General features: G+C 46.3%; 1 protein-coding gene across 1 annotated transcript in view; it reads right to left on the reverse strand.

Annotated features, from left to right (window-relative positions):
* Positions 1–1,853: 1,853 nt before the first annotated feature.
* The window catches only part of TSNARE1 (t-SNARE domain containing 1), a 339,199-nt gene continuing 326,672 nt past the window's right edge, over positions 1,854–14,380 (reverse strand). Inside the window, exons 11-12 of the mRNA XM_083622303.1 lie at positions 11,595–11,709; positions 1,854–2,228 (exon numbers count right to left, since the gene is read on the reverse strand). Coding sequence (XP_083478429.1) covers positions 11,614–11,709 — 96 coding nt within the window. The 3' untranslated portion in view covers positions 1,854–2,228; positions 11,595–11,613. The remainder of the gene's footprint in view (positions 2,229–11,594; positions 11,710–14,380) is intronic.

The following is a 14,380-nucleotide window of genomic DNA, read 5'->3' on the forward strand; positions in this document are numbered from 1 at the left end:
CGGTTCCCCCTCGGCAGTGGTGGTGGCAGCAAGCAGCTCCTGAAGCCAGCCAGAGCCAACCGCGCTACCAGACTGGCTCCGGGCTGCTGAGGCTACCACTGCCACATTTCCCAGGGACAGATTTGCAAATCTGGGGACATTCTGGGGACGGAATTTGTCCGGGGACAGATTTGCAAATCCGGCGCCTGTCCCCGGGAACCAGGGATGTCTGGTAACCCTAATCCACACGGAGATTCCCGGACCGTCTGTGGGCCAGATCCAGAAAGCAATTGGGCCGGATTCGGCCCCTGGGCCTTAGTTTGCTGACCCACGAAATAGACTATATGACCCTATTTCAAGATGTTAACTCTATTCAAGTCTACTCTTGGCATGCAACTGGGCACTTTGCTTAATGGGTCCATGATGCTCATCTGCTTTCTGCTGCCTGGCAAAACCCTCCTGTACCCAAACATTATTCCACCAATGTTAATCACAGCTGTAAATGCTGAAAAGCAGCAATGCATGACACTCTGTTATTAAAAAGTGCATTAACACAGCCCCAATTGAGCAATGCCGAGTTATCTCCTTTTATGAAATGAGTATGAGGCATAAAACAACATTTAGGACCAAATACCGAAATCAGGTTTGATGGAGAGGCTACAGGCAGGCATGGGCGGGTTGGGGGGGTATAGTACACTGAAATGGACACAGCTGAACTTACTTAATACCTCTTCAATAATAGCCTTCTCTGAAAGTGAGTTTAAAATTTGTCTCTCTCCTCTACAGCTGGCTATAAAAAATGCTGAGAACTACAGCCTGGAAGAGAGAAGGCTAGAAAGTTAAGCCTAAAAATAAACCTTGAGTTAAGCGTGGTGTGGCAGAATGGAATATTCTGCATTGCAGGGGGTTGGACGAAATGACTATCGGGGTTCCTTCCAACTCTACAGCTGTATGATTCTACGATCTATTTGCATTCATTTGCAGAATTCTTACAGTAGCTACATTGTTAAGTAGAATTGGTTTAATTGACACAGAAATGAAAAACACCTCAAGGTATATTGCTACAGGTTTAACATGGGGATTTTCCAGGGGGCTATATTAAAGCCAAGGAGAGTGTTCTGAGCTCTTGCTGAGTTGATAATTAACTAACTAATGGCTGTTATCTGGTAGCTAACATGTGAGTGTTGTAACCTTAGATCATGCGATGAAGATATTGAGTTGCAAATCTCCATTTTGAAGGGAGGTGCCTTGGTGTCTTTTGTCTCAAGGCCCTGTGCAGTAAGAACATGCAAAATACCCTCTCTGACTGAGAGAGAGAAAACAGTTTCATTTGAGAGTTATATTTTAAAAAATCATATGTTGATCTGATTTAAAAATAAACCTGAACTCCAGAGCTCTTCAGAACTCAGCAGGCAACATTCTAGACCAGGCATCCACAAACTCGGCCCTCCAGATGTTTTGGGACTACAATTCCCATCATCCCTGACCACTGGTCCTGTTAGCTAGGGATGATGGGAGTTGTAGTCCCAAAACATCTGGAGGGCCAAGTTGGGGGGATGCCTGTTCTAGACAGTGTCATGTTGTAAGATCCAACAATCACTGGAAAGGAAATGCTGGCACAAAGTTAAAGTTTTTTTTAAGTACAAGCAAGAATATACAAAACTCAACCATATTGTAATTATTTTAAGGTAAGAAAGAGAAAGAAAGAGAGAAAGCCCATCAAACCTCCCACCTCGTATGGGATTATGGAGGAAAGTACATCCCTTCTAGTTCACCCACAGAAAGCCAATTTGTTTGCAATTTGGCAAGCTAGATCTATTTGGGGGTGGGGCGCTCTGTGCCTGCACATTTCACACGCTTTGGCCAAAAGGTGGAAAGTCATAGCCATTTTTTATTTTTCCCATTATAGTGAGTGGGTAATACAGAGCTTCATTTTACACAGAGTGGAACGGAAAGGGAAGCATGGATAAAATCAGAGAGAGCACATAACAATTCAGAAACAGATAATATATATTTTAAAATGCACAGATGCATATACATTAATCCCCTTAGTGCCCCCCGCCAAATTGGTGACGTTCGAGACTCCAGTCCCTTCTCAAGTACAAGCCGTGTTACTTTGCATCTACACCGAGCTGCGAAACATTGCTTGAATAACTGCATAGATTTGCGGTGATCCTGCTGCAGAATGGACATTATCTGTGGATACAGAGCGATATATTTTGTACATTCCAAGTTGGCATGCCTGTGGGCTTAAAGAGTAAAATGCGAAAAGAAAAAAGAAAAAAAGGAGAAGTTAGAATTAAAATGCTAGTGCGAATACAACCCTCAGTAAGCTAACAGAATATCAACGCTGTCTTAAAGCTGACTTCATTAACTTGGTGCCCTTCCCCTGTGCCCAAAGCTGGAGGGGCTATTTGCTGATAAGAAAACTCCCACCGATTTAGAGACACGACTGACGGGCATATGCTAATACCCAAAGTGGCGGGTGGCCTTCGCAGCGGGACTTTGACAGGATAAAGGCTTTAGAGAGTGTCAGATCAGGATCCACTCATTGGGCTAGCTGGATGTCAAGGAGTGGCAAAAGCAAAAAGACGCAGGCTGTTAAGTTATTTAGCGAGGCCTGGAACTGCAATGAGGAATGAAACATTAAGGTTCTTTTTTAAAAAAACTAGTTCATGGACTCTCCTTTGGGAGATTGTGGAAACACGTAATAAATCTAAGCTCTTTCGGCTAGGTTTGGAGTTTCACAAATTCATGAAGGATAAGACTAGCCACAGCTACTTGTCAAGATGGCTGTGTAGTACCTCCAGGAGCAGAAAGACCATCCATTTGAGTGCCAGTTGGTTAGAACGTGGTCAGATAAAGCCAAGGTTGCAGGTTCAATCCTCCAATGGACAGCTGCATATTTCTGCACTTGCAGAGAGTTGGACTAGATGAGGCTTCCTCAGCCTCGGCCCTCCAGATGTTTTTGGCCTACAACTCCCATCATCCCTAGCTAGCAGGACCAGTGGTCAGGGATGATGGGAATTGTAGTCCCAAAACATCTGAAGGGCCGAGTTTGGGGATGCCTGGACTAGATGAGGCTTCCTCAGCCTCGGCCCTCCAGATGTTTTGAGACTACAATTCCTAGCATCCCTGACCACTGGTCCTGCTAGCTAGGGATCATGGGAGTTGTAGGCTAAAAACATCTGGAGGGCTGAGGTTGAGGAAGCCTGGACTGGATGGTCCTCAGGGTCCCAATTCTATGCTTGCAGGCTTCTCATTGGGGCATGTGGTTGGCTACTGTGCAAACAGGATGCTGGACTAGACGGGCCTCAGGTACGAACCAGCAAAGCGCTTCTTGCATTCTTAAATTCTTGCAGACAGCAGGTGTCTGAGCTGTACCACTGCCCAATGCAGGTGGGTGGGGAGAAATCACACAACTGAATGTTCTTCCGTGCATATATTCAACCCCTGGCTAATTTTAACAGGTGTTTATACTCCCAGCTGCCAATAATGCCTTTCCCAGGAGCAAATAAATTGGACAGAGTTAGGCAGAAAGTAGGTACAGGATTGTTGTCTGCACCAGCAGAAACACAATTATCTCTGTCTGGGAGCAAACCTGCCAAATTTCTGCAACATCTCTGCTCACGTGGAGATTTCATTTGGATCAGGGGTAAAGGGAATGTCTTTGCAATCTGTCGTTGCAATAAATTTAACGTGAGCGAGGGATCCCTCAGGTTCTTAAAAAGTCAATGAAAACACACCCCGTCATTGCTAAACTGATCACGGCTCACTTATGCCAAACTGCTCTTCATTTCCTGCAGTGCAAAAACATTGAAAAGTCCCAGTGCATTATAAGTATGTATCATGCAAAGGGGATAAGTGCATGCAGCGCGCTCACAAAGGAGACTTGCACACTATCGCAAAAGATAATTGCTCTGTGGCAATCATTTAGAAACAGTGCATTTTATACGGAGTGATGCATCTGCTTATTTGAAGGGTTCTTGTCAAACCAACTGGCAGACATTCAAGAGAATCCCAGAAACACACACAGAGAGACACGCACACAAGCCCTAGGCTTGGTCTGTCAGTTCTTAGTCATTCAACCTTATGAAAGCAATCATGAAAGGAAGAGTTTCTCCTTCATCATCTCAAAGGCACAGCAGCCTACAGCAGCCTACAAATTTACGCGCACATATAATTTGGCGAGAGGCCATTAGAGGATATGCTTTGCACAGCCCATGTTCAATTCCTGACATCTTGGCTAAAAGGGACTTCTGATGGGGAACATGTGGAGGCCCCTAGTTGATGCTGGGCTTCAGCATCCATCAACACTAGTCAGCATGACCAGTGGTTAGAGATGATAGGAGTTGGGAGTATCTGGGGGACCAGACATTCAGCCTGCAGAAGAAGAAGACCGAAAGCTGACATGATAAAGGTAAAGGTAAAGGGACCCCTGACCATTAGGTCCTGTCGTGGCCGATTTTGGGGTTGCAGCGCTCATCTCGCTTTATTGGCTGAGGGAACCGGTGTACAACTTCCGGGTCATGTGGCCAACATGACTAAGCCGCTTCTGGTGAACCAGAGCAGCGCATGGAAACACCGTTTACCTTCCCGCCAGAGTGGTACCTATTTATCTACTTGCACTTTGACATGCTTTCGAACTGCTAGGTTGGCAGGAGAAGGGACCGAGCAACGGGAGCTCACCCCGTCACGGGGATTTGAACTGCCGACCTTCTGATCAGCAAGTCCTAGGCTTAACCCACAGTGCCACCCGCGTCCCTTTGAAGCCATCTTCATGATAGCCATCTTCAAATATCTGAAGGACTGTCATGTAGAAGATGGAGGAAGATTGCCTCCTGCTGCTCCAGAGGGTGGGACCCAAAGCAAACATTCAAATTACAAGAAAAGAGATTCTGACTAAACATTGGGAATAACTTTCTCACAGTAGGAGGTGTTAGACAGTGGGATGGACTCCCACGGAAGGTGATGGACCTTCATTGGAAGTTTTTAAAGAGTGGGTGGATGGCTATCTGACGAGGATTCTTTAACTGTGACTCTTGCATTGAAGAGGTTGGACTAGATTGCCCTTATGGGTCTCTTCCAACACTCTGATTCTATAATTCTGTGATCACAGGATTTCCAAACCCATGGTGCAGAAATGGTAGTCTACACAAAGCAAAATGGGCCATGGTCTGACTTACTATATGGCAGTTTTCCATGAATGGAATGGGCCATTGTTATGGGGGGCCCAAGATACAGTCATACCTCATGTTACGTTTGCTTCATGTTACATTTTTTCAGGTTGCATCCTGCAGCGACCCAGAAGTACCGGAAAGGGTTACTTCAGGGTTCCACCGCTCACGCATGCGCAGAAGCGCTAAATTGCACTTTGCGCATGCACACAAGCGCCAAATCACACCGCACACCTGCGCAGATATGGTGCTTCAGGTTGCGGGCTTTTCATGTTGCAAACGAGCCTCCGGAAAGGATCCCATTCGCAACCAGAGGTACCACTGTATTGAAAACCTTGCACAGGTGGGGAGAGAGAAATAAATTGTGAGGAACTTGATCACTCACAACCGATAAATAAATCAACATTTTAAAATACATATTCCTTGTGTCGTCCAGAAAAGTAGAGGTGAGTGGGTTAAACAGCTCTAAAAGAGGCCAATTAAATGCGTTGAAATGCCAATAAAACATGAAAAGTGCAGCAGATATACAGAGGAGGGAAAGTAAGTACTAACTGCTTTTTTTTGTTACCTGTTTTATGAGTATGTATTAGAAAAAAATAAAATCCACCCCTCCAGCAGGATTTAGGAATGGAGAGGTAAAAGCTAACACAGCAATTCCCTCGGAGCGTTTCACTCTTGCAAACGGAAACGCATCTGGAGTCAAAGGGCAGGTTGTGGATATTGTGCTTATTTGTTATTCGGAAAAATATCTTTAATATTGTAACGAGGCAAAAGAGAGAGAGAGAGGAAGAATAGAAAATGGTAAATGCTGCTATTTCTCCCCCTGAGGTCATGTCTGTTCTGCACGCTGAGTCTCCAGATGCCAGATATTTCCCAGGGGAACATGGCTGCAACATCCATCGCTGTGTCGCTCTGTGAAGTGAGCATCTCAGGAGGATATTTCATCTGTGGCAATGGTGACAGGTAAATTATCAGGGTGATGGTGATACCCTGTCACTACAATGAGCTTAATTCTATAGTTGGGTGGATGTGGGACATTGGAGTCCTCCTTTCCCCTTCTACTCTTGCTCTCTGTGGCCCACTCCTCCTGGCACAGGGATGGCTGAGACAGTCTGAAGACTGAATCCCAATCTTCAGTCCTACTGAATTTTAATTATGATGTCATACTCTCCAACATTCCTCAGAGGAAAACGGGGACATTTTGTTCTACCTTAGTACCACTGGCCAGAACGTTTCCTCCTGGTCAAGCTCCAATGTTATTAGAGAAAACACACAAAACAGCAGCATTTTAAGCACAGAAATCTTTGAATTTATGTATTGCGTTTAGGGGAGTCTGAGGGGAAAAGAAAACCCCAAATCAATAAATACAGTGGTACCTCGAGTTAAGAACTTAATTTGTTCTGGAGGTCCATTCTTAACCTTAACCTTAACCATTCTTTAGCTAATGGGGCCTCCCGCTGCCGCAGCGCCACCACCGCCCGATTTCTGTTCTCATCCTGATGCAAAGTTCTTAACCTGAGGTACTATTTCTGGGTTAGCGGAGTTTGTAACCTGAAGCGTCTGTAACCTGAAGTGTCTGTAACCCGAGGTACCACTGTACAACAAACTCTATGTGTCTGTGTGGAGACTACGCAATGTCACCATGCACTTATGAGTATTTCGGAAGCATGAGAACTTTGAAAAACCATTATTGTTGGGATTGTGCAGATCCATGATATGGGGGGAACCAGTGGCGTCGCAAGTTGGGGGTGGGGGGGCGGGGCACCCTGGGTTCCATGTTTGGGAGGGTGACAAGAAAGCACCCCACAGAGTACTAGCCCTGCTGCCCCAGCCCTGGCACGGCAGCGTGAGCAGCCATTGTGCCGCCGCAGCCACAGGTGGAGGACCTCCATTCGCGGCTGCAGCCATGAGAAGAAGATCCTGCCACTGTCCATACGGCGTTTGAGCGACGCCAACAGCAAACCGCTATGTACAACGCATGTGTGGTGTCACATGCATGTGCTGTACGCCGTGACGTTGCACATGCCCTGTACATAGCAGTTTGCCACCAGTGCTGCTGGAGCGCCGTACGGACGGCGGTGGGATTCCTCCGCAATTTGCAAGTCCAAAATATGGATGGGAATTCAAATGAGGAGCATGGCAGAAGCACCTCCTTGAGGAATTTTGTACTGTGGTTTGTCCTCAGGGTAGAACAGGCATGAGTAGTTGATAAAAAATGGAAGCCCTATGCTTACTTTTCAAAATCCTTTGCCTTACCATGATTTAGGCCAAGTTCTTAAAGAGTGGCGAGCGGAGTTTAAAAGACTACAGTGGTACTTCGGGTTACAGACGCTTCAGGTTACAGACTCCGCTAACCCAGAAATAGGACCTCGGGTTAAGAACTTTGCTTCAGGATGAGAACAGAAATCCTGCTCCAGCGGCGTGGCGGCAGCAGGAGGCCCCATTAGCTAAAGTGGTGCTTCATGTTAAGAACAGTTTCAGGTTAAGAACGGACCTCCGGAATGAATTAAGTACTTAACCCGAGGTACCACTGTATATGCAAATGAACAAATAAGGGGAGACAAATGGGACCAATTTTGCATCCCCTAAATGCAGTTCTCATTGAAAATTTTGCATTTCAAAGGGCTCATAATGAGAGTGACCTCACACTTAACACAGGGACTTGAGAGAATCCCAGAGACTAATTTTTGCAACGGCTGTGCACTGTTTGGAAAGAGATTGATTGAGAAATAGAGAAGATTAAAAAGAAATGGACACAAGTTGAGATTTGGGGAAATTGTATTGGGGGGAGGGGAAAGGATTGTAGGTCCATGGAGGACTAGAGAGGACGGGATTCCATAGGCAGCTGAGCAATGTGGCCATGCCAATGGGCTGCTTTTGCCCAATGACTGGCAGCTGTTAAATAGGATGAAGTCCCAGAGGCTCTGGAGGGGGAAATAGTCCTGCAATCTGGCCTGCTCTCTCCACCACTAGCCGCCGTATGACGAGGTGGTAAAAACAGAGAGCCAATAAGCAAAACTGGCCCCATGGCATCAATTTGGGAAGAAAGAGCAATTCCATGGAAGAGAGCTGGCCGTGTTTTGCCCTTATTTACAGCGTTCGTTAGGCTGAGTTATTGCTTCACTCAACATTTCCTCATAGATGGGAATTCTGTGGCTGCAACAAGCTTTTCCCAGAAGTTCACTGGAAAGGCTGGAGGGGAGGTGCCAAAAACATGCACCCCAATGCAGTAACCGGATGCCCCATCTTTTCCATAGGAAGCATACAGGAGGCAGCATTAAAAGCAGGTCTGGAGAGCAGAGACTTGTCCTAAAGACGTAACATTTTCAAGCAGGGAATTCAATGTAGAAAGCATTGAGAACCCCACCAGTCACAAGAACCTTTATGCATTCTTTGGAGGTATTTCTTCCAAGTACAGGAATCACCACATTGCATTATGTGAGCCAATCTGCCTTATGTTGGTCGGATGTGTGGACCATCTAATCCAGGGATGGTAAACATCAGGCCAGGGAGATGAATGCAGTCCTCCATGTCCCTGAGACTCTATCCATATCACACCACTTGAGAAGGTGAACAACCTTCTCAGCCATCCCTGAGGCCTCTTCAAGCATCTGTTTTGAAGGTGCAAAAGAGAACCCCACTCCCCCAGTGTGGATGTGAACACTGGGCAAAATTCCCCGGTGCCAGTCTGAAAATGGCTCATGTTCCCATCTTGGAAACCCTATGGTTTCCCTTTCAGACTAATATCAAACATATACAGGTCAGAGTGTCTGCCTTGCACACACAGTTTCATCAGTGGGACAAGGCTCACTCCACATATTCCAACTTGCCCCTTCAATTATTTACCCTGGACACCTCAAGGTGCTCAAGCTGGTACTGAAAATATCCTAAAGTAGGATTCAAGGTGGACCAAAAGAAATAAATACACCAGCATTATGTCGATTATGGCTGCCCATCCAAATTGAGAGAAGTATAGTAGTCATCAGTATACACAGAAAATTCAACTCTCAAATCCTTGGTTAGTTCTCTACTCTGAGGATAAGGGAGATGGATCAAACATCTCCAGGAGTTTCTCCAAATCTCTCTTCTTGCTCTTCAAAGCTGCTCCAGGGAAGGAAATGACATACTTATAGAAAGGGCTTTGCAAAGGAGCAGCAAGGGTCTCTCAGTACGAGACACAGCTGGCTCCTCTGTGCTCACTGAGCCGAAGAATCAGTGGTGCATTTTCTGCTTTAGAAACTTGGGAGGATGACAGCTGGCTCAGCTGTATTTCAGAGAAATTATTTCTAAGGAGAGGAAAACTCTGTGGGAACTTACTTCACCTTGACATTGCAGACAGTAAGTTCCATTTTGATTCTGTGCGCATTGGTATGGATGGAGGAGTCTGGACCCCATGACAGGGTGGGTGAGGGCTGGCAGAAATGCTGGACAAAGCCATGGGACACTGAGCCAGGAGACGTTTTGGGGCAGTCAGTAGCAACAAGGAGCCAAAAGCAAACACTAGACGACAACAGTGAGCAATTTAAAGGCAGCAATAGCTCATCAGCACTAGAGGGTTCAGGACCAAGGACAGCTCCCAAGAATCATGGATGTTGCTCCAATAAGAGTCAGAGCCTGGCAGAACCCATACATATAAGGTCAGACTGATAAGTACATATATGGAAGGCTGCCTGCCCCCTGTAAGAGTCAGAATGTTCACGTAGAACAGGGGGCACCACACATTTTGAGCCCCTGGGCATACCTGGCACTTTGAGAAAGTGTTGTGGGCACCAGTCACAAAATGGCTGTCATGGGTGTATGGCGTAACACAAAATGGCTTCCATGGGGGCCTGGTGTAAAGGCTGCCATATCTTTAAAAAACCACAGAGCAAGAAACAGGAAATGGTGTGATCATATCCAACCCACACCACACATCACAGGGAACATGATGTCTCCATTAGTCTCTGCTGTGGTCTCCCACAGAGAAAGGTTCTTTGCACCTTTCCTGTGTTAGGAAGAGATGGATGGGTGACCAACACTGACACCTAATAAAAGGTGGACATGGTTAACAGAACATGTGTTTAATGTGGGAAAGGCTGTGCCTATGCAAACAGGAACTGAGCAAGAAGAGGAAACAGTTGGTCATGCATTGCATATTTTTGAAGGAATATTGACCAAAACCTTTTGCCATAGGAGGTCGTGGTAGGCACCACATTGAGAATCCCCGCTTTAGACTCTTGATTGTGTGGCCTCTAGATGCGCCTTCAACAAAAGGCAGATACACAACCACTGACCTGAAGAATGTTTATTGCTCAGATAAGCCTTGGCGTCCAGCCCGCTTCGGCTGCGCAGTTCTGCTAGGCCTCCGGACTTCAAAGGCCACATTCCAAAGGCTCTGAGCAAACGCAGAGATAAGCACAGCGGCCAGAGAAAGCTGCAAGCTCCAATGCGTTCTTCAGTGTGCTTAAATAAAATCCACTCAGGATCTTAGCAGCTAGAAGCAGTTTTTTATTTACAGCAGACTATCCATTGTCTATCACAGCGAACAGCATCGTGAAAACACATCCTCTCTCCTCAAAAGCGAAAGTAGAGAGAAAGAACAAAGGCTGGAGACTCTCGGATATGACGTGTCTCCCCCCTTCTCCCAATTTGTAGGCAGGGCGTACACTCTGAGCTGTTTAACCCTGTAAGCTCAGGTTCTCCTCACATGACCCTTGGGCTAAAACTGTTTTAAACAGGAGGGCCATTTAGGCAGGAGTGACTATAGCCTTTTACTATACAGTACTAAGTTAAATACTCCCTACCAGACACACACCTACGATCTTACAACAAATTTAATTGAGCAGATGCCCAGGTGTACTGCTCCTTCCTCTGCAGCAGGGGTAGCTAACCTGGTGCCCTCCAAATGCCACTGGACTCCCAACTCCCTTTATCTCCAGCCAGGATGGCTAATGGCCAGATCTGATGGGATTTGTAGTCCAAGAACTTTGGGAGAGCCACAGGTCACCCACCGCTGCTCTACAATCAAAAGGAGAAGAGCAACTAGAGAGATATTGTGATACACTGGGGGTGTTAAATGACCTTTCAATGCTAACTGTGCTTAAATGTATTTCATGTAATATATCCTGGGAGCTGGATGTAGTATGAGGCAGCCTTCACCAACCTAGTGCCCTCCAGATTTCTTGGATTAAAACTCGCATCAACCCCAGTCAACTGGCTGCTGAAGGCGGTGTGGGAATTGGCTAGAAATGTCAGAAATACCAAAAATTCTACCCACTTTGGCGAATAAAGCCGGACAGCACAGCTGCAATACATTTCATTTTATCTTTTGACCTACCCAAGTTGCTTCCACACTAACCAAAAATAAAGTTGCTGCTCTTGCCTACAACAGCTCCTTTGAGCCATCTGGTTTTCTTAGCTTTTACATCCATCCTTTGAGATGCCACGAGAAGAGCCTACCTGGGAAAACCCGGAGGGTTTAATTCTTGACCGAAACGGAGATGATTATGATGATGACCAGAAGAACTGCCAGGCCGGCGGATATGACGCAGCACTTGACCCTCCTGGCTCGTCGCTGAAACAGATAAAGGAAAGAAACTGGGATGAATACATCACCCTCGAGTGGTAGGACAGGCTGATCGCTATGGGGCATCGGGTGATGCTTTCTGAGTCAACTGCACATTCAGAGAAATGGAGAAAAGTGTGTGCATCATGGGTGAGGTACTTGGAAACCATGCATCTTGATTTGCGTGCATAGGACATCCCCACCAGCTTTGGCCAGTGGCCCAGCTGCACCCTTATCTGGACAGGGGCAGCCTAACCACTGCTGTCTATGTTCTGGTAACCTCTAGGTTCAGTTACTGCAACACGTTATATGTAGGGCTGCCTTAGCTACTGCAGAATTCAGTGGCCAGGTTGCTCACCAGGGCAAGATTTTTTGAACTTATTACACCAATCCTGGCCTGACTGCACTGGCTTCCAATTAAGTTTCCAGGCCCAATTCAAAGTGCTGGTTTTGACCTATAAAGCCTTAAATGGACCAGAACCACAACTCCCGAAGGACCACCTTTCTCCATGTAAGCCTGAGATCTTCATCTGAAGCTCTTCATTGTGTGCTTCCTTCACAAGAGGTCCAGAGGGTAGCAACAGGAGAATGGGCCTTTTCTGTGGCGGCTCTCCATTTGTGGAATGCTCTCACTAGGGAGATTTGCCTGGTGTCTTCATTATGTACCTTTAGGCACCAGGCAAAAATGTTCCTCTTTAACCAGGCCTTGGGCTGATTGAAATACAATGACCTTTTAAAATGTGTTGTGAAAGGGGGTATTATTGGGTTGTCTTTGTTTTTGTTTTGTATTTTGTGTTTTTTACATTGTGATTCTTTGTTGTGAACTGTCCTGAGATCCATGGGTAAAGGGCGGTACATTTCTGAACACAATTCAAAGTGTTGGTGCAGATCTTTCAAGCCCTAAACAGCCTCAGCCCAGTATACCTGAAGGAGCGTCTCCACCCCCATCGTCCAGCCCGGACACTGACGTCCAGTGCCGAGGGCCTTCTGGCGGTTCCCTCACTGCGAGAAGCGAAGTCACAGGCAACCAGGCAGAGGGCCTTCTCGGTGGTGGCGCCTGCCCTGTGGAACTCCCTCCCATCAGATGTCAAGGAAATAAACAACTACCAGACTTTTAGAAGGCATCTGAAGGCAACCCTGTATCGGAGAAGTTTTAATGTCTAATATTTTACATTTTTTTAATGTGCTGTAAGCCACCCAGAGTGACTGGGGAAACCCAGCAAGATGGGTGGGGCATCATCATCATCATCATCATCATAATCCCATGTAACCACATTTCCCCCCCCCCCCCCAACCTTACCCTTCCAACCCCCCTCCCCGGAATAGTTACTACCTTCCCTACAATCCCAGCAAGAAGCAGCAGCAAAGCTTTGTGCAATCTGCTGTAATAAATGCTATTAATAGCCACAGCAACTTGCACCTACAGCTGTGCCCTGTGCTGCTCCTTGCGGGCTCTGGCTCTCTGGTAGATGCAGGAGAAAGGAATAAAGTCTTCAGAATGAGCCATTTCCCCTTTGTTTATTGTTGCCCGATCTTCCATGCTAACTGAACTTCCGCTCTCCTTTGATCAAATCTGTTGTTCGTGCAGTTCCTACGCATTTCTGGTAAAGGGGGCAAGACGTCCATGCTACTGAGAGAGAACCGGGCAAAGTGACCTTTTGAAAGATGTACAAATTATAATGCATTGCCCGAATCCGGCAACCTTTAAGGCAAAAACTTCCTTAAAATGTATTTGCTGTGAAACATCACTGCTTTGACAGTGCAGCCTGGAAAGGCCAATTGTATCATTAACCACTTTTTTTTTTGGTCTGGTGGAGAGGAGTTATTTAAATTGTGACTGAGTTGCTATATGTGACGTTAACATATGAGAGTGCTGGAGGTGAAATAGTTAAACAGGTTACCCAATCAGGACCCAGGGGGTGGAGTCAGGTGGACTATAAAACCAGCTCTGGGGGGAGTTCGTGAAGGAGTTCATTGGGAGTTGGGTGGTTGGTTGGAGTGGGAGTGAATTGGGATACAGTTTGTGGGTAGGTTGAGTTAGTGTAGTGAAATAAGCTAAGTCAGGAATAGTTAGGGGCTAGGAAGACAAGTAAATATCTGAGAGGTGGTTTAGTGAGTGAGAGCAGGTAGCGGAAGTTATAGGTCTGGATAGGCACCCCATGAATGTAATTGACTGATACTGTTTATGAAACCACACACTTGTTAAACTGCAACAAATAAACAGAAGTTTATATCCCAATTTAAACCGGACTGGACTCAGTATTGTACCAGGTAGGGCCTGGGTGGTGGCAGCAAGAAATCAAGTGGTGGCACAGGGATCAATAGACGGTGAAACATCCGGGGACCCTGTGTGATCGCCACACTATGGTCCTTAACAGGATGTTCAGGAAGATCCAGGGTCTCCCTGTGTGGGACCACTTCTTACAGCTAATCACTTCTTCTCCTTCCTGGTTTTGTCACATGGGTGATTCCAGCCATTTGGGTATCTTGCAAGGACAAAGATGGCATCATGACACGGGTTAGCCAATCCGACCTGAGCATGTGAATTAATCATTGGGGGCAAATCAAGGGAGCTTAGAGTGAGATACGTTTAATGAACAATGCCGGCCAGTCAAGGAACATGAAGTGGATGAAAGTGCTACTAAATTATACAGATAATTAGATGAGTTGTCTTCATTCA

The sequence above is a fragment of the Podarcis filfolensis genome (assembly GCF_964270895.1).
Source record: "Podarcis filfolensis genome assembly, chromosome: 7".
Classification (NCBI taxonomy): Eukaryota; Metazoa; Chordata; class Lepidosauria; order Squamata; family Lacertidae; genus Podarcis; species Podarcis filfolensis.